We start from the raw sequence: 26,812 nt of genomic DNA on the forward strand, positions 1-26,812 counted from the left end.
GCCACAGCTCCATTTCCTGTTTTTTGGTGAGTAACCTGGATTTCTCTAGCCAGGTTAGCTTTGAACTGTGAACCTCAGCCTCCTGAGTAGTTAGGATTACAGCCATGAGCCACTGGTGCTTAACTAAGTCTGTGTGGTTAGGTAATTAGAATATGGTTGGCATTGATCCTTGAATTTATTGGTGTGATGTGTTTAATTTTTAAACAAGTCCTGCTGGTTCATCCTTCAAAAATGTATTCTTCTGGCAGGGCTGGAGCCAAGGATGCCACAGTTTTCGGACTGGATTCAAGTGATAAAAGATCTGTGTGCTGGGCCAAGGAGATGGGACTGTCGCCCCAGGTCAGGAGACTTTGAGGGCAGATCAGATTTAAATAATGAAGAAAAAAAATCACTTTGTTGAAGGTATGAGAGTTCATTGTTAGAGCCAGCTGGAGTCAGAAGCAAACTTAAGGTGTAACTATAGCCAGGTAGGCCAGGAAGGAAGGCTACACACTTATGGAAGTAGGAGCTATTATTATCATCATTATTCTTTTTTTTGGGGGGGGGTCATTTCTGGGGCGTAAACTCTGGGCCTGGACGCTGTTCCTAAGCCCTTCAACTCAAGGCTACTGCCCTAACCCCTTAAGCCATAGCCCTACTTCCCGTTTTCTAGTGGTTTACTAGAGATAAGAATCTCATAGACTTTAGTGCCCAGGCTGGCTTTGAACCTGGATCCTCAAATCTTAGCCTCCTGAGTAGCTAGGATTACAAGCCTGAGCCACCTTGCCTTGCTCCACCTTGTTCTTTGACATAGAACTTTGCTAACTTTTTGCCTACTCTGGCCTTAAACTAAAATCCTCTTATTTTCACTTTTCAAGTAACTGAGATTGTAGGTATTGACTTTCCAGTAGGAAATATTATCAATATGGACCTTGAAGGGTTATCATTACTATTTGCCAGTCCTGGGGCTTGAACTCAGGGTCTTGGGCCTTGGGCTTTCTCAAGGCTAGCGCTCTACCACTTGAGCCATAGTACCACTTCTGACCTTTTCTGTGTATGTGGTACTGAGGAATTGAACCCAGGGCTTTGTGCATGCTAGGCAGACATTCTACCACTAGGCCATGCTCCTGGCCGGACCTTGAGGATTTTTGAAAGAATGTTTACTAATTTCTTTTGCTGTTTACAAGGAGTTCACTGAATCTGAGATTGACTCTAAATTTCTCAGCAATCATGATGCATATTCAAGAAGTGATGCATAGTGAGAAAAACCATCCCACAAATGGTTTCCAGTGTAACAGAAAGTTAAGAATATGAGTTTGTGTGTGCATTCCTCCATCTCTGGCATTTTGCTAGAGAATTTGAGGTAAAAGTCTCACAGACTTGTTTGGAACCAGCTCATTAGGGATTTGATCTTCAAATCACAGTCTCCTGAAGAGCTAGGATGACAGTCCTGAGCCACTGGTGGACAGCAGCAAGATACATTTTTAGGCCGGGAGTTTGGCCTAGTGGTTAAAGTGCTTGCCTAGCATGCATGAAGACCCGGGTTCGATTCCTTGGTACCACATACATAGAAAAAAGCCGGAAGTGGTGCTGAGGCTCAAGTGGTAGAGCTCTAGCCTTGAGAAAGTCCAAGGACAGTGCTCAGGCCCTGAGCTCAAGCCCAGGACTGGCAAAAAAAAAAAAAAAAGATACATTTTTAAACATTCATTATTTTAGGATTTCACGTTTCTTTTTTTTTTTCTGCATTTTGGAATCTGTGAACTTTTGTACCCCTTAAGCATTTATGTAAGTGTCTGAAAAGCTTTAGCCCTAAGCCTGCATAACCCAGGGGATAAATGAGCTCTTAGAACAACAAAGAAAAAGGCTCAAAACCCACAGCCACCTAAAACCAGTCAGGAAGCAGGCATGGCTCACACCTGCAGGGCCCAGCTACTGGGGAGGCTAAAGTGAAACTGTCCTTCAACATGAAAATTGCATTAAAAAAATTAGAAATTAAAAGGAGTGACAATTTCTTTTTTTTTTTTTTTTTTTTTTTGCCAGTCCCATGCTTGGGCTCAGGGCCAGAACATTGTCCTTGGGTTTTTCTCAAGGCTAGAGCTCTACCACTTGAGCCACAACACCACTTCTGGCTTTTTTCTACATATGTGGTATCAAGGAATTGAACCCTGGTCCTCATGCATGCTAAGCAAGCACTCTACCAGTAGGCCAAACTCCCAGCCGATCATTTTTTAATTTTGAAATAAGAATGAAATTATGTTGTTTTTAGGATAGTAAATGGAACTGGAAATGATTATGTTAGGTGCAATAAGCCAGTTTCACAAAGACAAGTATTGTGTTTGTTCTCGCTTGTGAAATGTGGAGATTGGGGGAGGGGCACATGAAGCAAAGATTTGTGGGATATGGAAGGAGAAAGGGATATGGAAGGGTGAATATTGAATATTGATAAGTAGCACCTAGCCAGGAGGGAACCTAAAATGGAGATGAACTCACACAATCTCTAAGAGAAAACATGGTCATTAAAACTTCCAGACTCTCAAGTGATCTCAGGCCCTGTAGGTTGGAAGTGTTTTACAATCTCAGTCAGTTCTCATGTTCCACCCTGTTCTCACCCTGGAGACAATCTACTTTCAGTCAACTGAAGATGTATTTGTAACAAATACAGCCTGGTATCCAGGCTTCCGTGTTGTGTTTGCCACTGTTCTAAGCTGTTCTCACTTTACAATCGCCTTAGGTTCCAGAAAAGACAGGACTAATGCAGAACTTCATTATGTCAAAGACTAGAACGTACTCTAAGGAGCAGCAGAGTCTCACAGGTCACTTTCCCTACAGGATAATTGCCAATAATGATTACCCTGGAGCCGGCCACATTGCGTAATGGGCACCAAAGTGCTCCCCTCAAATGATGACATTCAGAACAACTTCTCCAGAATCCAGGACAACCAGAACTGAGGTGATAACCAGCCAGACCACACTTGTAACTGAGACTCTCAAACTATGCATACCTTTATCCTCTGCCCCTAATTCTTCCTCTCCTTAAACCCAGTGTGTATGTTTATGCCCTGAAGGTGGCCAAAAATAAAGTGAATTGCCATTTGCTGCTGGCATCATACCATGTAATCTCCTTTCACTCCTGTATTTCTTCTTCATTTTTCTCCTCCTCCTCCACCTCCTTCTCCTGCTTCTTCTTCTATTCCAGTACTGGAACTTGAACTCAGAGCCTGGGTGCCGTCCCTTAGCTTTTTAGCAGTCTACCAGTTGAGCCACAGCTCCACTTCTGGCTTTTTGCTGAAAAATTGGAGATAAGAGTCTCCATCTGGGCCAGGAGTTTGGCCTAGTGGTAGAGTGCTTGCCTAGCAAGCACAAAGACCCGGGTTCGATTCCTTGATACCACATACATAGAAAAAAGCCGGAAGTGGTGCTGAGGCTCAAGTGGTAGAGTTCTGGCCTTGAGAAAGTCCATGGACAGTGCTCAGGCCCTGAGCTCAAGCCCAGGACTGGCAAAAAAAAAAAAAAGAGTCTCCAACTTTCCTGCCTGGGCTGGCTTTGAACCTCAAACCTCAGATCTCAGCCTCCATGCTAGGATTACAGGCATGAACCACCAGCATCCAGCTTGCCATATTTCTTTGCTAATATATTTTCCTACTTTTGCAGTTTACTTGAATTTTTTTCCATTGCTGGATGCAAGCATGGAGATTGATTGGTTGCACTAAGTTTTCAATAATAAATCAAAGCCCCTTGCATGCGTGTCTAGAAATGTCATAACAAAAACCTTGTCTTTGAATGATTTATAGATGCTCATAAATGATTCTTAATTGTAGAAAAGAACAGCCAGGAGGTTTGTATCGTGATGTTTCCTGAGTTGCCTCCCCTACCTGGGGGGGGAGGGGTGGGAAGAGCGGGCTCACTGGCCACAGGCCCAACCTTCTGCTCTTGTGCCTTTAGTACCAACATCCTGCCTCTCAGATCCCGGCATACATGATGCCCTCCTAAGCACTCAGCTTGGTTGTCCAAGTCCTTGCCTCGCCTCTGTAGACCTTGGCAGGCGTAACTTCCCTCTGGGTGCATTGAGACACCACCACACCCTCCTGTATATTTAACCTAGGCTAGTCCCAACTTGAAGGTCTCCTGATTATGAGTCAAAAAAAAGAGAGTTTCAAATGCAGTTACATAATGTTGGGTAAAGCTGTTTGCATGAGTCAGAAAAAAAGGAACCCTTAGGAAGGTAGGCTGTCAGGATTTACAGGTAGGGTGTGTGTGTGTGTGTGTGTGTGTGTGTGTGTGTGTGTGTGTGTGTGTGTGTGTGTGTGTGTGGTGTGTGTGTGTAAGTGTGTGCTAATGCTTGATTCAGGGCCTGGTGCTCTCCCTTAGCTTTATCTCTCAAGGCTGCCATTCTAACACCAAAGCCACAGCTCCGTTTTGGGTGTATGGCTGGTTAATTGACTATAAAGACTCTTTTCTGCCTTAGCTGGCTTTGAACCTTCAGCCATCAGTGTGTGTGTTTTGAAGGACTTCAAAAGTTAAGGAGAGGCCTGAGAAAGCTTTGTAGAGGAAACGTTCATGAGTTGGGCAAGGGCAAAGGCGATTTTGGGCAGATAAGAGGAGTAATGTTCATAAGTGATTTACCAAAAGAAAAAATCCAGTCAGTGAAAGGGCAAGAACAGGCTTGCTGGCAGCAGCCAGCCACAGCTTCAGCTCTTGGACCTTTGTGATGCTTTGGGATTTTCTCATGGTTTGGTCAGACACCACCCAACTTCACCCAGGCATTTCTGCCTTGATGTTGAATCAGGCACCTTTTGCTTCTTTGGCCCAGAACATTCTGCATTATATATATATATATATATATATATATATATATATATATATATATATATGAGTTTTTATGGCATTGTAGATGGCGCTCAGGGCCTAGAGCATGTAGGTAAGTGCTCTACCACAGCATTCCATCTGCCCCCCCATACAACTGTAAGAAAATGTGTTTGTTAGCTGGGCGGGGTGGCTCATGCCTGAAATCCTAGCTACTCAGGAGGCTGAGATCTGAGGATCAAGGTTCAAAGCTAGCCTGAGCACAAAAGGACCTGAGACTCTTATCTCCAATTAACCTCTAGGGGGTGGAAAAAAAAGAATGCTTTTGTTTGACTCCCTGACTCCTCCCACTGTGACTTCAGAGAAGTTGAGATTCTGGCCTGACTGGGCTGTTGGAAGCCCTCAGGGCAGATCTAGGGGGTATCAGGTCACTAACCCGTGAGAGATCAGGTAAGTCAGAAAGCCAAAGTCCCAGGTTAGGGTTGCAGAGGAAGACAAATGGGCCCAGAAAGCTTGGCTGTAAAGCTGGGCATGGGTTGCTCATGCCTGGAATCTTAGCTGTTCAAGAAGCTGAGATCTAGCATGGAGGGTCAATCCCAACCCATGCAAACAAATTAGAGACACACACACACCGGCCCCCAAAGCCAGAAACAGAGGTATGGTTCAAGCAGAAAAATTGAAGCGAGATTACAAAGCCCTGCCTTGCAGCCCTATACAGGTACACATTCCTTTATGATCTGACCACTCCCCTCTCAGATGTAGGTATGAGAAATACAAGGACAGGTCTCAGGTAGAGATGAAGAGGTAACAGTCTGTGGCCCCAAATCAGGATGAAATGTAATAGAAGGAAATCTACAGTATTCGAGCACCCATCACGTGAGTGGACACAGAGTGGCTCCCACCAGCCTTTTGAAGTCTTTCCAGCCATCGGGCCATAAGCCCCCTCGCCCCCTGACAGATGCTGCTCTTGCAGAATGTATGCTGCCACAAATCCAGTCCCAGTCCCAATGTATCCGTCAGTTTCATTTGGACTAGGACAGGTTCAGAACCTTGCATTTGAGCTCTTTCCTTGGAGACCCTCCCCACCTTGTAATTGATTTATTTGTTTATTTGGGGTAATATTGGGAGGGGGTTAAACTCAAGGTCTGAAGTTGCTAAGCAGGTCAACCTTTATGTTCCAGGGCTGGCCTAGCCTCAGTTCTCTCGGTATCTGCCTTTTAAGAAGGTGGAATTAGAGGCATTACTCTCTCTCTCTCTCTCTCTCTCTTCTCTTCTCCTCTCCTCTCCATTCTTTTTTTTCTTCCACAGTACCACTCCTGCCTTTTTCTACGTATGTGGTACCGAGGAATCAAACCCGGGTCTTCATGCATGCTAGGCAAGCACTCTACTACTAGGCCAAACTCCTGGCCCCCTCTCTCTCCATTCTTACTATGTTGCCCAGAAGGACTCAACAGATCCTGCCTCCCCCTCCATAGTAGTTAGGACTACAGTCTAGACAACACAGTTCTACCTTATTATTGTTGGTGGGAGACAGAACCTATGTGTGTGCAATCATTAGAAACATTAAGTGCTTGCTTTTCTTATGCCCCTTCTGGCAAGGATGAGAGCTCTGGGCCCAGGCTGAGTGGATCAGGATCACGGCTCTGGTTTTAGATTTGAGAGTGGTACATAGAAGCAGAGAACATTTCTGAGCAGTAACAGGACCCAGTAGTCACAGAAGGCTGCAGAGACATCTGGTGCCCTACCAGTGGCTTTAGCAACCCACTCAGACTTACAGTGATTCCTACTTTCACCAAACCTGCAGCTATCATAGTCATTTTGTGAGTTATCCAATTGCCAGTAATACTCCATTTCTTTCCTTAAACAAGCCAGAGCTAATCCGTCTAAGAATTTGGACATTGGTTAACTTGAAGTCTTGGCCAAGTTGGAGAACTAGATTTCCTCCGTAGCGTTGGGGGTAGAGCTAGTCTTTACCCCAAGAGTCACCAAACAGACCTTCAGCATGTGACAGGGATGGAAAGGGGGGAGAAGAAGGGATGGAAACTGGATTGGAGACGGGAGCTTATACAGGCTTGGCTGAGGATGTGAGAGGGGGGATCAGATAGAGTAGGACTCCCATCTCATTGTAGGCCATAGCTCCAACTTGCTTTAAATCTCGACTATCTCGCCTGTTCTAGCCCCAATCTTATCACCAACATCCTATTGGCTCAGTTCTCCATCCTTACAATTGTCTTATCATCCAACCTGACTTGTTTCATGTAATAGGCTCTACTGCCCTTTGCTTCATTGCCTATCTCAACAGAGATACACTCTTGGCTTTGAATGTTAAACCTGGCCTTTTGTGTCCTCCCCTACTTCCTAAGTCATATTCTTCTTCCATTTTTCTAGGCTGTGGTTTTGAGATTTGTGCAGATCTTCTGTGACCTGGACCCTAGGTGAGTTGGAGAAGCGAAGGAAACTAGAGAGTTAGAGGCAGCTATTAGTTTCCAGAAGGCCAACATCAGCTCAGCCAAATACTATAAAGTTTAATTTCATTTTGAGTTCCTCTAACAAAGCAAGGTTTCTTGTGACTAACCCCTTCCATCCTTGTCTGCTCCTTCCTTCCCCGACAACCTTCTAAAGAGGTAGGTATGTCTACGAATAGCTGGACTCAGAGCAGAGCTTCCCTGAGAATTCAAATTGCAGAGGCCCTAAGAACCTGCCATGGAGGCTCCTGTGTGCAAGCTGCAGAGCCATTTCAGAGTACACAGGGCAAATTATCTGTATGTAACCCTTAGCTCTTTCTCTTAGGGTCTCCTTTAAGAGTCTCCATAGCTCAGTATCTCCTTCTGGGGCCTTCTCTACATGGGCAGACATTGTAAATCTAGTTCATTAACCACTCTCTACAGGCACCAAGTTCATGCAATCAATGATTCTGTCTGGCATTCTTTTCTTTCAATGATTTGTTATTCACTTTGGGTTTTTTGAATTCAGGGCCTGGGCACTGTCCCTCAGCTTTTCTGCTCAAGGCTAGTCTTTTGCTATTTGAACCACAACTCCACTCTTGCCTTTTTTGGGGGGTGGTTAATTGGAGATCAGAGTTTCATGGACCTTTCAACTGTGGTCCTCGGAGCCCAGCCTCTTAAGTAGCTAGGATTGCAGGCATTAGGCTTGACACCTGATAACATTCATATTCAATACTGAGAACTCATCAGACTGATGTGGTTCCTTGAGCTTAAGGTATAGATAGTGAGGTGGAGAAACACAGGTGTGTTGAAGGCTCTACCAAGTTCCCCTGCATCACAACAATGACAGCCATGTGTCTAATGTGTCATACTCAGGCACTTTTCTAAGTCCTTTACTTACAAATGCATACACAGTGGCATTTAATCCACTTGTCAACCCAATTAGCTAGCTACCTTTATTCAACCCATTTTAGGAATGAGGAAACAGAGGTCCAGAGAGGCTGAATAACTTGGCTTGCAATCATATCGCTAAGCGTTGGAACTGGAAGTCAAACTGAGGTAGTCTAGCTCGGGGGTTCATTCCTCCAATTTCTGTACTATTAATACCTTCATGAGGCAATGGATGCCAATTCTGGCTAAGAATCTAGAGGACATGAAATAGAAGAGAAATGAACTCCTTCACAATGACTCCAGTCTAGGGCTCTGGATTTTGTATCCTGCACAAGTACTTTCAGCATGACATAGTACAAATCTTAAACCCAGAGAGCCTCGTCTCCTTTCTGCCCACATTTTTTTTTTTTTTGCCAGTTCTAGGGCTTGAACTCAGGGCCTGGGTGCTGTTTCAACCCTTTATTTACTCAAGGCAAGTGCTCTCTCACTCTGAGCCCTGGGACCACCTCCAGTTTTCTTGTGGTTAACTCTAATCAGAGTCTCATAGACATTTCTGCCTGGGGTTGGCTTTGAACCATAATCCTTAGATCTCAGTCTTTTGAATTGCTAGGATTACAGGCGTGAGCCACTGGTACCTGGCTTCTGTCTATATTTCTACTTCACCAGATCACAGTAGAGTGCCAGTCAGTCCGTTCTCAGGAAGCAGGCTCCCTACCTTCGGAGTAGCTAAGGACCTGCTGGTTCCTCTACCCTGGTGACATTTTAAAAAGAGTACTTGAGGCTGAGGAAACTGGTGAGTCCACTTTCTTGAAGTGTCCATGGCAGTGTGCCTTAAACTTTCCTGGACTTCTAATACCCCATCCTTGTCATTTCAGCAGAGAAAATGACATATATTGACGTCCAGAAGGAAAGATGAATAGGCAAGAAGCTGGTAAGAGAAAGAGGGAGACGGAATTGAAAGCCTGGGTTTTATTGTAAAAGGTCTTACATAAAAAGTGAAGAGATGTGAGTTTTTCCTTCCTATGGGCACTGGAGAGGTCAAGCTAGAGGTTTGGGGTTTACAGTATCACAACTTTAGTTCCCCCCCTTCCTTATATGTAGAAAATTCTCAACAATAAAGAAATACTGCCCTCGTGTGGCTATTGTTTGATGCATGCTACCACTTGGGATTTCAATATATTGTTTAACAATTAATCCAAAGAATCAATCTCTCTCTCTCTCTCCCTTTCTCTTTCTCTCTCTCTCTCTCTCGCTCTCGCTCTCTCTCTTTTTGCCAGTCGTGGGGCTTGAACTCAGGGCCTGAGCATTGTCCTTGGGCTTTCCTCAAGACTAGAGCTCTACCACTTGAGTCACAGCACCACTTCCAGGTTTTTTCTATGTATGTGGTACCAAGGAATCAAACCTGGGTCTTCGTGCATGCTAGGCAAGTACTCTATCACTAGGCTAAACTCCCAGCCCAAAGAATATATCTCTTGATTAAAATGACTGGGATCAAGCATAACTAGTATAGAAAAGGATTCCTCTAAAGTTTTTTTCAAATATTAATACCTGGGCTCAATGCTGACATTTTACTTTCCTTTAATTAATTAAAAAACAAGCAAACAACCTGTGTGTTCTGGTATTGGGGCTTGAACCTAGAACATTGAGCTTTTCTTGCTCAAGATTGGTGCTCTACTACCTGAGCCGCACCCCCACTTCTGGGTTTTTGCTGGTTAATTGGAGATACAGTCTCACAGACTTTTCTTCCCAGGCTGGCTTCTAAGTGTGATCCTCAGATCTCAGACCCCGAGCAGCTAGTATTATGGCCATGAGTCACCAGAGCCTGGTTTACTTTGCTCTTCAATTTATAGCTTGTCTTTAGAGATGACAAAGATGCCTTCTATTTTCTATCACTCTTATTTGGGAATCCTAAATTCTCTGGTTCTGTGAAAATGAGAGTCCATTTTAGGCCATTTCCATAGACTATGGTAAATTTTATTTTACTCCTAGATCTGTTCTCTCTGCATAATCTAGTTGAGCAGACCTAATTCAGATATTCCCAACTTTTTTTTTTTCCAGATTGGGATTTAGGGCAAATCACTTAACCTCTGAGCTTTAGCTACCCCATCTGCAAAATGGGGACAGCAGCCAGGCACTGGTGGCTCACTGTCTCAGGAAGCTAAGATCTGAGCCAGCCATAGCCGATAAATTCCAAGGAGTCTTATCTCCGATTAACTAGCAAAAGGCAGGAAGTGGAGAAGGAAGAGAACCTTGAGCAGAAAAGGCCAAGTTATGAGAAGCCTAGGTTCAAGCCCACTGTCAACACCCGCCCACACCCCGGGGCTACAGCAGAGACGCGGTGACAGGTCGGCGGCTCTTTTGTTAGGAAGTCCCCCCTCTCCCTATCCTTGGCCCTTTGGGGGTGCTTGCCGTTGCAGAGCACGAAGCGGGCAGGCACCCATTGGAGGTCAGTCCTTCCACAACCCAGGGACTGGCCCCTTCCTCAGAGGGGATGTACTCACTCCCGGAGGTTTTTGGAGACCACGACAGTTTCGATGCGTGGGGACCCTGCGCGGGTTGCGGCCCTCGGGTTGGGTAGGGATTGCAATGCCCGCAACTCCTGGGTGCGCAGCTGGCGGCAGGTGCGTGGGCCGGAGCGCGGCGCGGCGGGGCGGGGCCGCTCGCATTCATTCCTCGCCACTCCCTCCCGGGGCTGGGGGTTGCGTGTGGACAATCCGATCCCCGTGGGACTCGGCGGCGGGCCTCGCCCGCAGCTTGGCGGATTGGCTGAGTGTCCCAGCTCCCCCCCCCGCCCTCGGTAACCTCCCCCCGCCCCTTCACGCTTCCCAGGTGGCTCAGGCCCCGGTGGTGATCTCTGTTTACCGAGAGAGCCCGTCCAAGTTGGGGCTCCATCTCCGCCTTCGCTCCTCTCCCGGGCCCGGCCCTCCCGGGAAGCGGGGAGAAAACCCGGCTGAATCCTTCCTCGCCCTTCCCTTCCCCCCAACGCCCGGAGAGATCGGGTAAGGGGACAACGGTGTGGGAGGGGGACGCGGCTGCCCCGCCCCTCCGGGACCCGGCGCGCACCCCGACTTCCACCCCGGGGCCTGTCTCCCGAGCTCGCGCCCGCGCTCGGGGAGGGGGGCCCCGCAGCCCGAGGCCGGCGCACAGCTCCCCAGCGGAGAAGCAGACGCGGAGCCTGGGTTCACAGGTGTCTCCCCACCCCCACCCCCGCAGACGGCGATGACCCCCAAGCTGGCCGGACCCCCGGACGGGGGCTGGGGCTGGGTGGTGGCGGCCTCAGCCTTCGCGGTGAACGGCCTCTCCTACGGGCTCCTGCGCTCTCTGGGCCTGGCCCTCCCTGACCTCGCCGAGCACTTTGACCGGAGCGCCCAGGACACTGCGTGGGTCAGCGCCCTGGCCTTGGCCGTGCAACAGGCAGCCAGTGAGGGGGGCCCCGAGGTGGGAGGCGGGCACGGGGGTGGACACGCCAAGAATGTGGAGCTGGGAGACCCGCGGATCATCACATAACCTGACCCCCCCAAAAAAAATACCCCCCCCAAAAAACCCTACGGATGGAACCGAGTGCTGGACAAGAGAGGGGTCAAGAGGTCAAGGGGAGGAGTTAGAGGCCAAACAGCCAGCGTGATGGGCTGGAGAAAGTTGGGGGGGGTTCCGAAGCGGGTCTCCCGTTGACTCCGCCCCCTCCTAGGCCCAGTGGGCAGCGCCCTGAGCACGCGCTGGGGGGCGCGCCCGGTGGTGATGATCGGGGGCGTCCTGACCTCGCTCGGCTTCTTCTTCTCCGCTTTCGCCCGAAGCCTGCTACACCTTTACCTGGGCCTGGGCCTGCTTGCTGGTGAGGGGAGTGGGATGCTGGGCGGTGTATGGGGCGGGGGTAGGGGAGCTTTTAGGGTAGGGGATGGGGACTGATTTGGGGGCTCCCCTCACCCTACGCCATCCACTCGCAGGCTCCGGCTGGGCCCTGGTGTTCGCCCCTGCCATCGGCACCCTGTCGCGGTACTTCTCCCGCCGTCGGGTCTTGGCGGTGGGGCTGGCGCTCACGGGTAACGGGGCGTCCTCGCTGGTCCTGGCGCCCGCCTTGCAGCTCCTCCTGGATACTTTAGGGTGGCGGGGCGCGCTGCTCGTCCTGGGCGCCATCACTCTCCACCTCACTCCCTGTGGCGCCCTGTTGCGACCCCTGGCGCTCACTGGGGACCCCCCGGCTCCACCCCGCAGCCCCCTAGCTGCTCTGGGCCTGGGTCTCTTCAAGCGCCGGGCCTTCTCGATCTTTGCCTTGGGCACGGCCCTGATCGGGGGTGGGTACTTCGTCCCCTACGTGCACTTGGCGCCCCACGCTTTAGATCGGGGTCTGGGAGGTTACGGGGCAGCGCTGGTGGTGGCCGTCGCTGCAGTGGGGGACGCCAGCGCCCGGATGGTCTGCGGGTGGCTGGCGGACCAGGGCTGGGTACCCCTCCCTCGGCTGCTGGCAGTGTTCGGGGGTCTGACCGGGCTGGGGCTGTTGGCCGTGGGCCTGGTGCCCGCGGTGGGGAGTGAGGACAGCTGGGGGGGACCCCTGCTGGCCGCGGCTGGGGCCTACGGACTAAGCGCTGGAAGTTACGCCCCGTTGGTTTTTGGTGTGCTTCCGGGACTGGTGGGCATCGGGGGTGTGGTGCAGGCCACTGGACTGGTGATGATGCTGATGAGCCTCGGGGGACTCCTGGGCCCTCCCCTGTCAGGTAAGGACTGATTTGGTCACTGGCATCTTGGGCCCCTGGGGATGGGAGGCCTCTAAATCCCTTTATCCTTCTGCTCAGGCTTCCTAAGGGATGAGACTGGAGACTTCGGGGCCTCTTTCCTAGTGTGTGGATCTTTCATCCTTTCCGGCAGCTTCATCTACATGGGGCTGCCCAGAGCCATCCCCTCCTGCCGTCCAGCCTCACCTCCAGCTACCCCTCCTCCTGAGAGGGGAGAGCTGCTGCCAGTTCCCCAGGCTGCTCTCTCGGCCAGAGGCCTTGACTCCTTCGGAGATACAACTTGTTGATCTCCTTGTTCAAGCCCCTCCCCCAATAAAGAATTTTTATGTGATTTTTTTTTTTCTGAAAACTCCCATTAGCCAACTCAGGACTTGAAAAATTCCCAGAAAGATATCACAAAAGGAGACTGGGAATCTGGCCTAGTGGTAGATTGCTTGCCTAGCATGCACGAAGACTAAGATTCAGTTCCTCAGTACCACATACATAGAAAAGGCTGGAAGTGGTGCTGTGGCTCAGGTTGGTAGAGCTCTAGCCTTCTAGCCTTGAGAAAGCCCAAGGACAGGGCTCAGGCCTTGAGCTCAAGCCCCAGACTGGAAAAAAAAAATATCTCAAAAGGCTGGTTGAAATACAACAGGACTCCGACTAGCCCTTCTCACCTAGGAAGGTTTTGTCTGTCCAGCTGGTTCATTTTTCTTTGTCCAAGGCTTGGATCTCAGAAGGAGTCTAGAAAACTTATCCATCCGTTTTAAATTGTTAGGGGTGGGGAAGTAAAGGAGAGGGAGAGCTGTTCCTGTGTTTCCTCTGCTCTGTATTATACATTTCAGTTGTTTATTTGTCAGTCCTGGGACTTGAACTCAGGGTCAGAGCACTGTCCTTGAGCTTTCTCAAGGCTAAAGCTCTACCATTTGAGCCACAGCACCACTTTTGACTTTTTTCTGTGTATGTGGTACCAAGGAATAAAACCTAGGGTTTTGTGCAAGCATTCTACCACTAGACCATAATCCTGGCCTGCCTTTGATCTTTTTGAAGTTATTATTATTGTCCAGTTTTGGCACACACATCTCAGAAACTCCTGGTCTACTCTTAGAGGAGACATATCAAGAATTGTAAGGCACTGTGATTTGTGGATGTTAGATGTGGGGCAGGAGACTTGCATCTGTCAAGTTCTGACTTTCCAGACTTGACTGCTTCTGGCTGGAGTTCAGTTCTCTCCCAGCCCCTCCTCCTTGGACAAGGGGACTTTGGTATGTGGTGCTTCTATTACCAGGTCCTGCGATCTGGAGCTAGGAGCTGGACAGCAGAAGACATGGGGCAGAGTGATGAGAACTCCACTCCCCGCGAGAAGGAAGGCCCCAGCCACCACAAAGGAAGCTGTGTAGTTGCCTGTCACATCTCGGAGGTAGCCTAGATCCAAGATAGAAAAAGAATACACGTGAGTGGTCTGTATTCTGGGACTGAAGGTTTAGACCCACATTAGGGGGTCGGGAAGACCCACCATCTTGGAAGAATTGGAATCCCAAGGTTATAGTGGCATGAATATGAGAACTCTAGTTTCCCAAAGGGCCTCAATTCGTATTTCACCCCTTTCTGTGTTTGGAAAAGTCCACCAACCCAGCCCATGAGGATCTGGTGAGACAGTTTAAGTGAATCACATCTGTAGGTTTCTTTCTAAATGTTCAGTTAATAGTTAAGAGGAAAGTGTTAAGGTTCAGAAGGTTCTGCCATCTTGAGCTTGGAGTACTTTAACCAGACAGTCCCCAGACACCTGGGCTGTGGCTCAGTGGACCAAAGGAAGACAGCAAAATGCCAGCCACAGTCCTCTGAAATCTAAGGCTATAGAGGGTTCCATTGTCTTTCCACACAGACCTTCTCAGCCCAGCCCCGAGTTCTCTGCCCCATGGTCTCAATTCAGGGCAGCGGTGATTGGCTACAGGCTGTGTTACTGTACCATCCCCCAAAGCAATACTCCCATCCATTATAATGGGACTAGTCCCTTCCCCCAGTTGTGTACCATGGCAGCCCTGGCCATTTCTCTTACCTGACAGAGGAGCCCCCAATAGTCCCCCGATGCTTTCTACCATCTGCACCAGTCCCAGGCCACAGTACATCCTTCCAGTTCCCACCAGTTCAGGAACCACAGAGAAAGCCACTGGGGTGAGGGCCCCTGAGGTGAAGCCGTAGGCCACAGCCAGAACAACCAGGGTTGTGGAAGCCTGAGCCACAGGGAACAGTACTAGTGATACCCCAGTCAGGGCAGACCAGAGCATCAGGAGTCGTGCCACAGGCCCCGGAATGGCATCCCCCAACCACCCAGAGACTACACGTCCCACAAGGTCAGCAATAGCAGCCACTGAGAGTAGGAAGGCAGCAGGCAGAGGGTCCCAGCCCAGGTCCTGGAGATGAGCTGGCAGATGGACGTAGGGAACGAAGTAGCCAGTGTTGATGAGTGTAAGGGCAACAGTGTAACGGAGGAAGGGGCCATCATGGATGAGGGAGATGAGTTGGGCCCCAGGCCCACCCACAGCAGAGTCTTCAGCCAGGGACAGAGGCCTGAGGAGTGAACCACAGGCCACCAGGTGGAAGGAGAGGGCAGACACTAGCATTAGGGCCCCCCGCCAGGCATAGCAGTTGAGCAGCCACTGGAAGAGGGGAGCAAATGCGAAAGAGGAGAGGCCCACTCCTGTCAGTGCCAGTCCCATGGCCAGAGATCGACGGCGAGAGAAGTAACGGGACAGGCAGGCCAGGGTTGGAGTGAAGGTCAAGGCCCAGCCAGAGCCTGTCAAAAAGGAAGAAATGGCAGTTGGAGACTTTGAGGGAGCTCAAGGGATCCAGTAATCCTAAGAACACCAGCAGACTTTGCTCTGGAGTCCCACAGACCTGGTTAAAAGTGCAGTTTTTTTGTTTGTTTTTTTGGCCAGTCCTGTGGCTTCAACTCAGGACCTGGACACTGTCCTTGAGCTTTCTCAAGGCTAGCACTCTGCCACTTAAGCCACAGCACTACTTCTGGCTTTTTCTGTGTATGTGGTACTGGGGAATTAAATCCAGGGCTTTGTTCATGCTAGGCAAGCTCTCTACCACTAGGCCACATTCCCAAACCACAGTCCAGGTTTTGACACTTCCTAGTTGTGTGACTTTGTGTTACATTTACTCACCAAGCCTCACTCTGCTCATCTCCTCTTAAGGAGATAAAAATTAATGTTTGTAAAGTAATTAGCAAAGAACTTTGGAGTTAGACCTCAGTTCTGTTTCTGCCTGTTCATACATGATTAAACATTTTCTTTGTATATAAGCTAAAAATGTCTATTTCACCGTCACAGTGGCTGGCACCATCTTACACATTCTTTTTACATTCCAAGTCTAGCCTTGGGCTTGTATGCTGGGGATTCACCCACTTTCGTAATATGTTTATCCATTTAGTTAATTCTTTTTCAGAAATCCATTCAAGATACAGGTGCTACTCAAACTTTCCCTCAACTTCCCCCTAAAGTTTTTTGGAGTAGGAAGAATTGTAAACTATCCAGGGGCCAAGGATGCAGACATTGGCTCTTCCCGTCCAGGTCCAGGGGCTCACCTGAGAGCAGTCCAATACTTAGGTAGAGATGGGTCAAGGAAGTGGAGAACGAGGCTAGCAGCATCCCCAGTGCAGCCAAAAAGCCCCCGGTCATCACCACAGGCCTGGGCCCGAACTTCGTGCTCAGGGCACTGCCTAAGGGGCCTGGGGGAAGAGGAAGGCATCCTGCGAGGTGGTCTCAGGCGTCCGCCCCCAGCCTCCTCATGCACGCGGCGCCCATGCCCGGTCGGGTGCCCGCATCCCCTCTCTCTTCGGCTGCTCGTGTGACCGCAGACCCCGCGAAGCGGCCACTCACTTCCAAACTGCTGCACGGCGATCCCGATGGAGGCGATCCAGGAGACGCGTGCCGCCGGCTCCTCGAACGCGGCGACGAACTTTACGAAGAAGACGCCGAAGGAGCGCAGCACCCCGAACACCAGCGCCGACTGGAAGAACGCGGAGAGCACCACCATCCAGCCCCAGCCCCCATCGGGGGGCTCGGTCCGGCGCGCCATCCGAGCCGGCTCCTCCACGGAGACCCCTGGCTGGAGCTGGCTCCGGAGCGCGCTCCCCCCAGCAGCCTACCTGGCGGCCGGGCAGCGAGCCGGGGAGGAGCGGAGGCGGGGCGAGGAGAAGCCGGCGCCGTCCTCCGCAGCGGGGGGCAGCCAGCTGGTCCGGCCAGCGCTGACCGCCGCCGGGGAGCACGCGGAGACGGCGCCCCACTTGGCCCGCAGCCCAGAAAACGGGCCCGATCTTTCGCACCCCAGACCCACAGAGTACGGAAGGGCCGGGCCGGCCCCACCCCTGACAACCGCCAGCCCAGATGCCGGACGTCTTTGATGTTATTTCAGGGGATGTGGGCACCTAGCTAAGTGGGCCCAGCCCGTAGCTAGCCAATGAGGACCTGGAAAGGAGAGCAGGGGGCGGGATCAGGAGGGAGGGGCGGGGCTTAGAGCTTTGTTCAGTCCCGGCAAGGGAGCTGGGCGCATGCGTGAGGAGGGGCCTGAGGCCGCCTGGATGGAGCCCACGTGACCAAGGAGGGTGTCTGTGTCTGCTTTGGGGTGCTGCAGTTGCGTCTCATCATGGGTGTCTGCATTCCAGCAGCACGTGCCCACGTGTGAGGGCCAGTGGTGGGCAAACTGGTGCTGGAGAGGCAGGCTTGCTCAGTCAGTGAGGGACCCAGGAATTGCCAGGGCACGTGGGAAAGAGGACAGAGGTTAGGAGATAAGAGGGAACCTGGTGGAGCACCTGGGGTGCAGCCAGGATACTTGGATTCCTGAGATGTCCAGAGGTCAAGGGAAGAAAAAAAAAAGGAGTGGGTGAATTGTTGGACTCTTGGCATTCATTTATGGGATGAGAACTCATTTCCCTCGTTACTCTTCTAACTAACAGGAAGCCTGCAGGTCACTGAGACCAGAAATAACCAGAGGAAGGGTGGGTGTAGCTCACACAAGGCTCCATCAGCGTGGTACCACCTACCACCTCCACAATGGGACTGAAACCCTTCTTTTCCTCCGCTCATGAGTAATAGTCATTAACTAACTGCACTTTTTGTTCTTTTTCTTTTTTGCCAGTCCTGCGACTTGAACTCAGGGCCTAAGCACAGTCCTTGGTCTTTCTCAAGGCTAGTGCTCTACCATTTGACCCACACCACCACTTCTGGGCTTTTCTATGTATGTGGTAGGAGGAATCGATCCCAGGCCTTCCTGCATGCTAAAGTCTACCACTATGCCAAACTCCCGGCCCCCTAACTGCACTTCTTGATCTCACGATGGGGCATACTAGAGACAAACTATGGCCCCAGCACTGACACATGCATTTCCTACTGGGTAGTGGTGGGGTCTTTAACACACTCCCTAGACACTATGGTACTTTTAACTCCAGCTCCTCAAGACCCTGACCTTGGAAACTTGGGCTCAAGTTCATATCCAGAGCAATGGGGAGGAAGGGAGGGAAGGGGAGAGAGAGAGGGAGAGGGAGAGGGAGAGAGATTGTTGTTTTGTTTTATTTTTTGTGCCAAGTATAGTCAACTAATCATTGGCTAGTAGAGAATATGCCAAAGACACAGAATTTGTTGTGGCCCTACATCTATCAGTATTTAAAAGCTGAACTTTATGACTTAGTATCTAAGACACTGAACCTCTCAGCTGCTCCATTGTTGTTTTTTTTTTTGTTTTTTTTTTGCTAGTCCTGGAGCTCAAACTCAGGACTTGGGCACTGTCCTTGGGATTTCTCAAGGCTAGCACTCTTCCACTTGAGCCACAGCACCACTTCCAGCCTTTTCTGTATATGTGGTACAGAGGAATTGAACCCAGGGCTTCGTGCATGCTAGGCAAGCACTCTATTACCAAGCCATGCTCCAGGCCCTCAGTTACCCCATTGGTAAGCTGGTAGTAATAATATAGGGTTACCACAGGAATTAAAGTAGAAACTCCAGACATTTAAATGCTTAGCTTAGGGCCTGACAGGTAATGGGAGCTAATTAATATTAGCTGGTCTTATTTTCAACAGAGGATAAGCTGTCATGGAAGTAAAGGAAGGCTTTCGTTTAGTTTTGGGATTTTGCTAGTTAAAAAAAAAATCTACTTCAGGTGCTTGGTTTTAAAAGATTAAGAAACACAATCTCAGCTTATAAATGCTGGCAAGTACTGCAGAGATCACCTTAACTGATGTTTATTACAAATGAGTAATTTTAAGGCCCAGGGAGAGAAGTAACATCAGAATAACCTCTAGCAATGGGTCAAAATAGACCTGCACACTGAGGAGAAACCCAGGAAAAGGAAAACGGAAGAAGTGTGTTCATTGGTCACGATACCACTGTGGGGAGAAGGGTGGAGCTGCCATTTTAGCTCTTAACTATACGGCCACCTCACTGCCACTTCCAGTCCTATTGTCCTTATGGGATCCAAATCCTATCCATTTTCCTCGATGATAGTAGTTGTATGTTCCAAGCATTAAGCTCTCCAGCCTCTTGGTAATAATTGTTTTCTAGTTTCTGGTTTTCTAGTTTCTCCCTGTTGCCTCTACAACTCAGGCAGGAAGTGACTTCAGACCAGCAGGATGCAGGTGGCTCCGGAGAAACTTCATGAAGTCATTGGTTTCTTACACAATGAGCCGGAAGACAAGGGTAGGGAAAGAACAAGGACCATTTGAAATGTCTAGTGGGATGGGACAGTGAAATAAATGTGCATTAAATCCAAGCTGTTACTTAGAAGAACCTGATTTTCAACCCTGCAGAATCTTTTTCATGCCTCCTCCCCCTACCACATATGAGAACCCACAACACAGCGGGTGGCACAGAGGGACGTCTTTATTCCAAGGACACAATCTTGCCAGATCTACTTTGCATATCAGCACCTTCTAATTGCTCATCCAGTCTGCTAAACAGAATCATGGCTCCTTCTTACATCTCTCCTCTGATTTTTCTACCTTCTTCAGTTCTGTAATGGGGTGATGGGGGGTAAGATGGAAAAAGAGAGAATAGCTTTCTCACCAGTCCCCAAGTGACAGCCAATAGAGCATTCACTTATCTTGAGGAAGTTCCATACCACCAATTCAAAAGCTTCTTATCCTTTGCTCCTGTTCTATTATTAAATAGGTCCCAAGACAACAGTAATTGGGACTATCAATCAAAGCTTCAGGGTATTAGCTAACATTTTAGACACTCCACACTAGTCAAGAGGTAACACCACTCCTTTCTACCTACTTGGTCTACATCAGAAACTGAACCCTCAATCAACCTTTTAATCCTACTTGGCAACTTGACCAACTAAGAAAGGGCCTTTGGCCCATCAATCAATCAGTCTTTTAAAGCTCTATAATCCCAACAATAATTCCAATCATAATCCCAAACTATAACAAACGCAGAATGGAACTCAGCCCCCCCCTTTTTCCTCCTGTAGAAGGTTCCAGATAAGGATGCTGTGATAAGACCCAGAGCACAGACCCAGATTTTTTAAAGTAAGAAAATTACAAAGAACCTACAGTTCATAAAGGCAAAGGAGCTTCTGGACTCTGGACACTTTAGCCCAAGATGTCCAAAAATCCACTGAAGGAAAGGGCTCATCTCAAGTAGGAAAAAAAAAAAAAGGAATTCTTCAAATCCAGATCGTAGGCAGTAAATAAGGGTTCATCAGTCTTTACCTTAGTCAAGGGAAGGAGTTTCATAATACTCTGTAGATCATTAACATTCTTAAGAGATAGAGACACATCCTAAAATGTCACATAATCTCTGATACTGAATGTCAGATTTCTTTCCCATGGAGGTATCAACTCAGTGCTAAGAACAGGCCCAGTGGGAATATTATGGGTTCAACTTAACCCCATGAATAGGAGGGTTCCTCTGTGACAGATGGATACAGTGCAGTAAAAACCTAGGCGGTCAGCTTAAAGGGACAATTTAGTCTTGCAGGAAAGACTACCGACCGGCATCCACTTAGATGCAGTATCTAGTTTCCATACGCTCAGCTTCAGGAAGCATTTATTATCTGTTTTTTGTTTTTGTTTGTTGTTGTTCACCATAACGTTCCTATCATCCCTGAAGATGGGAAAACATTCTAGCCTGCTAGAGAAATTGCAACATTCAGAATACCAGAAAGGGTTCCTGACCCATACTGTAATGTTTTCTGGGTTTGCCCTAGAAAGAATAAAGATTCTAGACCTAGAGTTGTAGATCTAGGACCCAGAGAATCCTGTCTCCATTTTAAACAAACCAACAAGCACATAGGAGAAAGACCTCTAAAAATAAAAGTTATGACAATAACAATACAAAACACTCAAGCCAAAGGAGGGAGCCAAGTGCTAATAATCTCTGCCAGCAGAGCTATGACCTCACCTTCTGTGGTTCAGGTCATTCGATTCCACTTGTGGAAGAAGTGGGAAAGGCAACCGAATGAAGGCCCTGGTGCTACCCACAGGCCTTAATAAATAATATTTACAAATAAACCAGATGAGACAGAGGCTGCAGGTGGTGGCCTGTTCCTACAAGGAATAGCAGAGCCTGCACAGCCCTTCCCCCAGCCCCTCGGTAGACAATCTGGATTGTAGGGAAGAGGTTTTGACCAGCAAAACGGAAGCAGATCTGGCTGGGATCTGCCACCCCTGCTCTCCCCACGAAGCTATTAAGGTGGCAGCAGTTTCTCATAGCGGAGTGGTCCTGCACACTTCTATACAAGCCAGACAGGGAAGCCAGGCCCGAACCTGCAGCTTTTCTGGCCCCTGTAGAGCAAGTGGCCTGGGCAGAGACTCAATTGGGTCCCCCCAGAATATGATAGTGCACTTTCGTGTTGGTAGCAGCTCCGTGTTTTTGGCGCAGATGTAGTCTCAGTTGACTCTTGTGCCGGAAATGCAGGCCACAGGGGTCGCACTGTGGGAGGGACAACTGGGGTCAGATCTCGCCCCTTCTAAAGCCACCTTTCCCTTGGGGCTTTGAGCAAGGGGGTTCTGCCTTTCCCTTTGGAACTCATGATTATCCAACCCCTTGGTGTGGGGGGGGGGCGTAGGGGGTGCGCGCCGGAACTAGTTAGCAAAACTTGCCCACAAAAAAGAAGCACCCAGACCAGGAACTCTCTGACCCAATCCCCCTTAATTCTCTTGGATTCCGCCCACCACCCAGGTCAACATCCACTCTCAAGAGATCTAAAAGGCTGGTGGGTCTAAGGCCAAGCCACACTGATTACCCACATGGTAAGGCTTCTCCCCCGTGTGGATGCGAACGTGGCTCTTGAGGGTCTGTAGGTGACGGAAGCGGGTGCCGCAGGTGGGGCAGGGGTAAGGCTTCTCCCCAGTGTGGATCAGCACGTGCGCGCGCAGATGCGCCACCTGGGGAGGGGAGGAGCCTCAGACTCCGCTGGGGACAGGGGTGTGGCGCAAGCCCCGCCCACACCCACTGCCTCCCAATCCCCTCCCCCCCACCTCCGTCCCCAGCCAGACCCTCCCTACCTGCACAAACCGCGAGCCGCACGTCTCACACTTATAGGGTTTCTCTCCAGAATGGATGCGGCTGTGCGTTTTCAGGTTAGCTGGTCGGTTAAATCGCGCCCCGCAGATGGAGCAGTGGTAAGGTTTTTCCCCTGCAGGTGGCACAAAGGGAGGTGAGGAATTTTATTGACCCTAGAGCAGGGGTAGGCGTGGAGGCCAAGGCTCTCTATCCTTCCCTACCTGTGTGCACCGTGCGGTGACTGGCCAGGTTGCCTTTGTAGCGGAAGGCAGACCGACAGAGCTGACACTTATAGGGCTTGTCCTCGTCCCCCGGGGTCAAGGGGTCCAGCCCAGGTGACCCCCCAGCCACAGCCTCACAGTTCTGGCAGCTGAAAAACTCGCTTCCTGGGAAGGGAGTGAGCAGTGATAACCATAGTTACTGAGAGCTCCCTTGCTGCAGGTAAATCCTCAAAACACACAGGAACAGATTTTCTTTTTCCAAATGTATTGTGAAGGATTGCATTTGACTTGCTCCAAGCTTTAGAGCTGAGATCTGACCCCAACATCTGTCAGATTCCAGAAGGTCACCACTTAGCCCCAACAGCAGTGATTGGTCATAAGCAAAAAGCCCTTGCAAATGGGTGGAAGGTTCTGTTTCAATCGTTTCTCTTGCACCACTGTGGATAAGAACCAGATAAAGAGGCCCTGCCCAGCCCTGAGCAGATGACTCAGCCTCAGATGATGCTAGGCCAGGAAATTTTAAACTGTGCAGTTCACTGAAAGCATTTAGGGATTTTCAGAACGTACTTTTGCCTGTCAGGTTGCTGGTGGGTCATGTCTGTAATCCCAGCTACCCAAGAGGCTGAGACCTGAGGATCATGGTTTGAAGCTAGTCCAGGTAGGAAAATCTGTGAGACTCCAATTTACCAGTACAAAAGCTAGAAGTGGAGCTGTAGCTCAAGTGCTAGAGCTAGAGCGCCAGCCTTGAGTGGCGGCAGGGGGGGGGGCGGGAATACTAAGGGATAGCATCCAGGTCTTGAGTTCAAGCCCCAGTACCAGCATACACATACATACAAAAGAGGTGACACTCATCAAGATGCATTATATTCATAAACTGACTTGTTGGATGATGATTCTTGTATACAACTATTTATAGTAACGACCTAGCTAAAACATAATGATGCTTGATGTCTACTTCTGATCTATGGAGTATGACCTGAGCGATGGAGTCATTAAAGTGTCTTAGGTGGTTCTGGTTTGCAGAAAAGTTTAGGAGCCATTGAATTAGGCCTTTTTATCTTCTTTTTTTTTTTTTTTCAATAGGCCTTTTTGATCCAGACTGGCCTGAAGCAGCTGTAAGAGAAAATCCAGAAAAAAGGGGCTCTTACCTGGTGGTGGATGAGCCCTTTCAAAGGGTGACCTGATGGTCTCTTGAGCTTGAGGTGTGAGGAGATAGGGGGTATTCAGTGTGGCTCCACATTTGAACTGTGCAGTGGTAGCCGCTGGAGAGAACCTAGGAAAGATTATGTATATGTGGTCCTTTTCTGGAGGACTTGGAGGTGAAGCCCTATCCTCTGCAAGTGAGTTAGTATTGGCCAATGAGCCACTCGACTGCATGGTACAAGTCACTCCCCGGCCTGTGTCATGAGTCAAGATAGTATCTCGGACACCCATTCCCATCCTCCTCCCTCCTGACCACAGCCTGCTCAAAATCGTTCTGCCTCTGCCCAGACCAGCCTCTACAGACTCTTGGGAGTTTCCCATTCTGTACCTGCTCTGGGGACCAGGAGTGGGTCCTTCTTCACTGCTGCTACAGGCTTCATCTCCACTGGGGAGCCTGGCTTGGGGGCAAGGTGAACCAGAACTGGTCTCCCCCATGAGGCTTCCTGCTTGAGTGGCTTGAGAGTTAAGCACAATGAACTTGTACTTTTTCCAGTTGCAAGCTTTGGGTTCTGGGCTGATAGGACTTGGGGGGCCTTGATTGCAGCTTCGGGATTCAGTAGGTGGGTCTGGATGCCCTTCTGATCGCCTGGGACTGTCTGGTGGAGGCACTGTTGGTGGTGTGGGAGGTTCTGCTTCCAGGGGCCGGAGAGAGATGCCTAGAGGTTCATAGCTAGGAAAAGTATGATGCTCATTAGTGTTATCTCTTTTATCATTATTGGGGTGTGTATGTGTGTACTAAAGATGGAATTCAGGGCCTGGGCTCTGTCCATTAGCTTGTGTTCACTCAAAGCTAGCAGTCTTCCACTTGAACCTCAGCCCTACTTTAAGAATTTCATGAACTAATTGGGTGCTGGTGGCTCATGCCTGTAAACCAGCTACTCAGGATGCTGAAATCTGAGAATCATGATTGGAAGCCAGTCCAGACAGATAAATCCTTAAGACTTAACTCAAACTAACTAGCAGAAAACTGGTGGTTGAGGCTCCAAGTGGTGGAGCACTATCCTTGAACAAAAGAGCTCAGGGACAGGACCTAGGCCCCAACATAAAACTATCAAACCTCACCACTGAGAGAGAGAGGGAGAGAGAGTCAGAGTTATGGATTTACCTGCCTGAACTTGCTTGGAACCACAAACCTCAGATCTCAGCCTCTTGAGTAGCTAGAATTACAGGCTTGAGCCAGGGCTCAAGTGTTATTTCCCCCTCCTTGCTTTTGCCTGTGGCTGACAGGAAGAGCACAGAGCCTCCCTCACCTGGCCTGGATGAAGCGGTGGCATGCCTGGACCACATGTTCCATTTGCAAGTAGGTGGCTGCCGCCAGGACGGCTGGTGCGGTGGCAGGAGAGAGGCGCAGCCTTGATGTGTACATGAAGTCCAGGAGAGGAGCGAAACCTCTGGCTTCGGGGCCCCCGGGCAGGGAGAGCACGTCCACCCCCACTCCTGCTCGGCCCCGGAAAATGGAGTAAAAGAAGCCACTGGAAAGCGGACAGATCACATTAGGGTCTAGCCGGGAGACCCAGGGAGCACAACACATGCATTGCTTTAGAAGGCCCTGCCATCACGCCCAGTCCCGGGAGGCTGGGGCCTGACTCCCTCCGCGTCGCTGGGGGCCGCCGGGCCCCGCCCGCCCGCCCGCCCGCCGGGCCCTCGAACCTGCAGGCGATGAGCACCGCCTTGTGCGCCCGCAGGGGTTGCCCGCCAACCAGCAGCGTGACGTCAGTGAGGATGCCGCGCAGGCGCAGCTCGTTCAGATTGCCCAGCACGTCGGACGAGTGGCGGGTGAACTCGCGCACATAGCCCAGGGCTCCCTCCGGGGCGGCCGCGGAGCCCATCGCCACGCGCAGGCCTGCCGGGGGGAGGGGAGGGGAGCGGGGGGGCGGGGAGCAAGACAGAAAGGGCGGCTGGGGATCCCGGCAGGCCGAAGACCTCAGCCTGCCTTGGCGTTTTCCTCTCCCCGAGGTGCTGCTGGAACCAAGACCTCCCACCCACCCAACTGAATTCATCCGTCCATTCCCCCGCCCCCCGGCTTACGATCGCTCCCCTCCCTCGGCTAGATCCCAGGGCCAGCTGCCCGCAGCGCCTTCGCACGCCCGGTGGTCCTGCACCGCCCAGCATCCGTCCCGCCCCCACCCCGGCTCGTCGAGGGCCACTTGGGTCTCAGGTGCCTGGTCCTGCCGAGGACCACCGAGGGCCACCTGCGGGCCCCCCCCACTACCGCAGAGTCCGGTATTCCTATCCAGTTCCCCATCCCTACTTTAGTGCAAAAGTCCCGGGACTGAAGCCTAACGACCACTAGTAAGAGTCAAGCCCTTTTTTGGGGACGGGGGGAGGACCCCCGAGTCTGTTTCCCTTAAAGTCTGGTTCTTACCCCCGTCCTGCAGGGGCTGCGGCTTCTCCGGGGTGGGGGGGCGGGTCTCCTCTCTCCCCACTTGCCTCGGGCTCCTTTATCCGGCTGGGATGTCGGGGGCGGGGGTGGAGGTGGGGTGTACGCCTGGGTCCGTATCCTTCCTTCCTCCCTCCCTCTCCAGATGGCGAGCCCGGGGCGGGGTCTCCATCTCCAAGGCGGGACCTCAGAAACCGGGGGTGGAGGGGGGTGGGGGGGTCATAGGAGAGTAGGTGCGTGGCTTAATTACAAGTGGAACGGTGGGGGAGGAGGAGACTGGGGGTGTTGAGGTTGGAAGTTGGGGTGGAGGGAGGGGGGGCGTCTGTCCAAGGGCTTGGGACAGTGGAAATCGGTGGAAGGGGAGAGTGAATACAACCACCACCGCAAAAGTCGCCGTCGGTGCGCCGTGTTGCGGGTCCGGGGAGGGGCTGGAGGAGGGTCGCGGGGGTGCGGAGGTGAGGGACAGGCCCCTGGCAGGGCTGGGGGGGGGGGCGAACTTGTGACCGGGCGGAGTAGGAAGAGGGCGGATATGATTTCGAGTTTGTTTCCTCTCATTGTCCCCCGGCCGGATGGCCCTTGCCAGCTGCTTCCCCTCGAGGAGGTGGGGAAAGCCCCGGGTGGGGACCAGGAGATGCTCGGGAGACCCGGGCGTCCGGCTCGTTGCTCCCGAGGA

General features: G+C 50.7%; 3 protein-coding genes and 1 long non-coding RNA gene across 7 annotated transcripts in view; 1 reads left to right on the forward strand and 3 right to left on the reverse strand.

The window, feature by feature from the left end:
• LOC150051066 (uncharacterized) overlaps nt 1–10,733 on the reverse strand; it is a 29,280-nt gene extending 18,547 nt beyond the window's left edge. The window contains exon 1 of the long non-coding RNA XR_016538280.1: nt 10,619–10,733. This is a non-coding gene — a long non-coding RNA (uncharacterized LOC150051066). The remainder of the gene's footprint in view (nt 1–10,618) is intronic.
• Nucleotides 10,734–10,814: 81 nt separating this feature from the next.
• On the forward strand, nt 10,815–13,176 carry Slc16a11 (solute carrier family 16 member 11). Of its 3 annotated transcripts, XM_090349751.1 has the most exons (5): nt 10,815–11,116; nt 11,331–11,538; nt 11,806–11,949; nt 12,062–12,829; nt 12,908–13,176. In XM_090349751.1, the coding sequence occupies exons 2-5, from the start codon at nt 11,337–11,339 to the stop codon at nt 13,132–13,134; spliced, it is 1,341 nt and encodes a 446-aa protein (XP_090205877.1). In that variant the 5' UTR covers nt 10,815–11,116; nt 11,331–11,336; the 3' UTR covers nt 13,135–13,176. The 3 variants fall into 3 exon arrangements, with proteins under 3 accessions (XP_090205877.1, XP_090205879.1, XP_090205878.1); XM_090349753.1 differs by lacking the exon at nt 10,815–11,116 and having other exon boundaries at nt 11,213–11,538; XM_090349752.1 differs by lacking the exon at nt 10,815–11,116 and having other exon boundaries at nt 11,432–11,501.
• A 42-nt stretch (nt 13,177–13,218) lies between these two features.
• Slc16a13 (solute carrier family 16 member 13) lies at nt 13,219–17,215 on the reverse strand. Its single transcript, XM_090349754.1, has 4 exons — nt 16,714–17,215; nt 16,419–16,562; nt 14,886–15,623; nt 13,219–14,251 (listed from the first exon to the last, which is right to left on the reverse strand). The coding sequence occupies exons 1-4, from the start codon at nt 16,910–16,912 to the stop codon at nt 14,049–14,051; spliced, it is 1,284 nt and encodes a 427-aa protein (XP_090205880.1). The 5' UTR covers nt 16,913–17,215; the 3' UTR covers nt 13,219–14,048.
• A 1,741-nt stretch (nt 17,216–18,956) lies between these two features.
• On the reverse strand, nt 18,957–26,152 carry Bcl6b (BCL6B transcription repressor). 2 transcript variants are annotated; one of them, XM_090349755.1, is made up of 9 exons: nt 26,125–26,152; nt 25,410–25,602; nt 25,010–25,231; nt 24,088–24,429; nt 23,705–23,829; nt 22,557–22,721; nt 22,338–22,468; nt 22,080–22,217; nt 18,958–21,762 (listed from the first exon to the last, which is right to left on the reverse strand). In XM_090349755.1, exons 2-9 carry the CDS (start codon nt 25,586–25,588, stop codon nt 21,643–21,645), a joined length of 1,422 nt encoding a protein of 473 aa, XP_090205881.1. In that variant the 5' UTR covers nt 25,589–25,602; nt 26,125–26,152; the 3' UTR covers nt 18,958–21,642. The 2 variants fall into 2 exon arrangements, with proteins under 2 accessions (XP_090205882.1, XP_090205881.1); XM_090349756.1 differs by lacking the exon at nt 22,557–22,721 and having other exon boundaries at nt 18,957–21,762.
• Between the last annotated feature and the right edge of the window lie 660 nt (nt 26,153–26,812).

The sequence above is a fragment of the Megascapheus bottae genome, chromosome 17 (genome assembly GCF_031878675.1).
Source record: "Megascapheus bottae isolate mThoBot1 chromosome 17, mThoBot2.hap1, whole genome shotgun sequence".
Classification (NCBI taxonomy): Eukaryota; Metazoa; Chordata; class Mammalia; order Rodentia; family Geomyidae; genus Megascapheus; species Megascapheus bottae.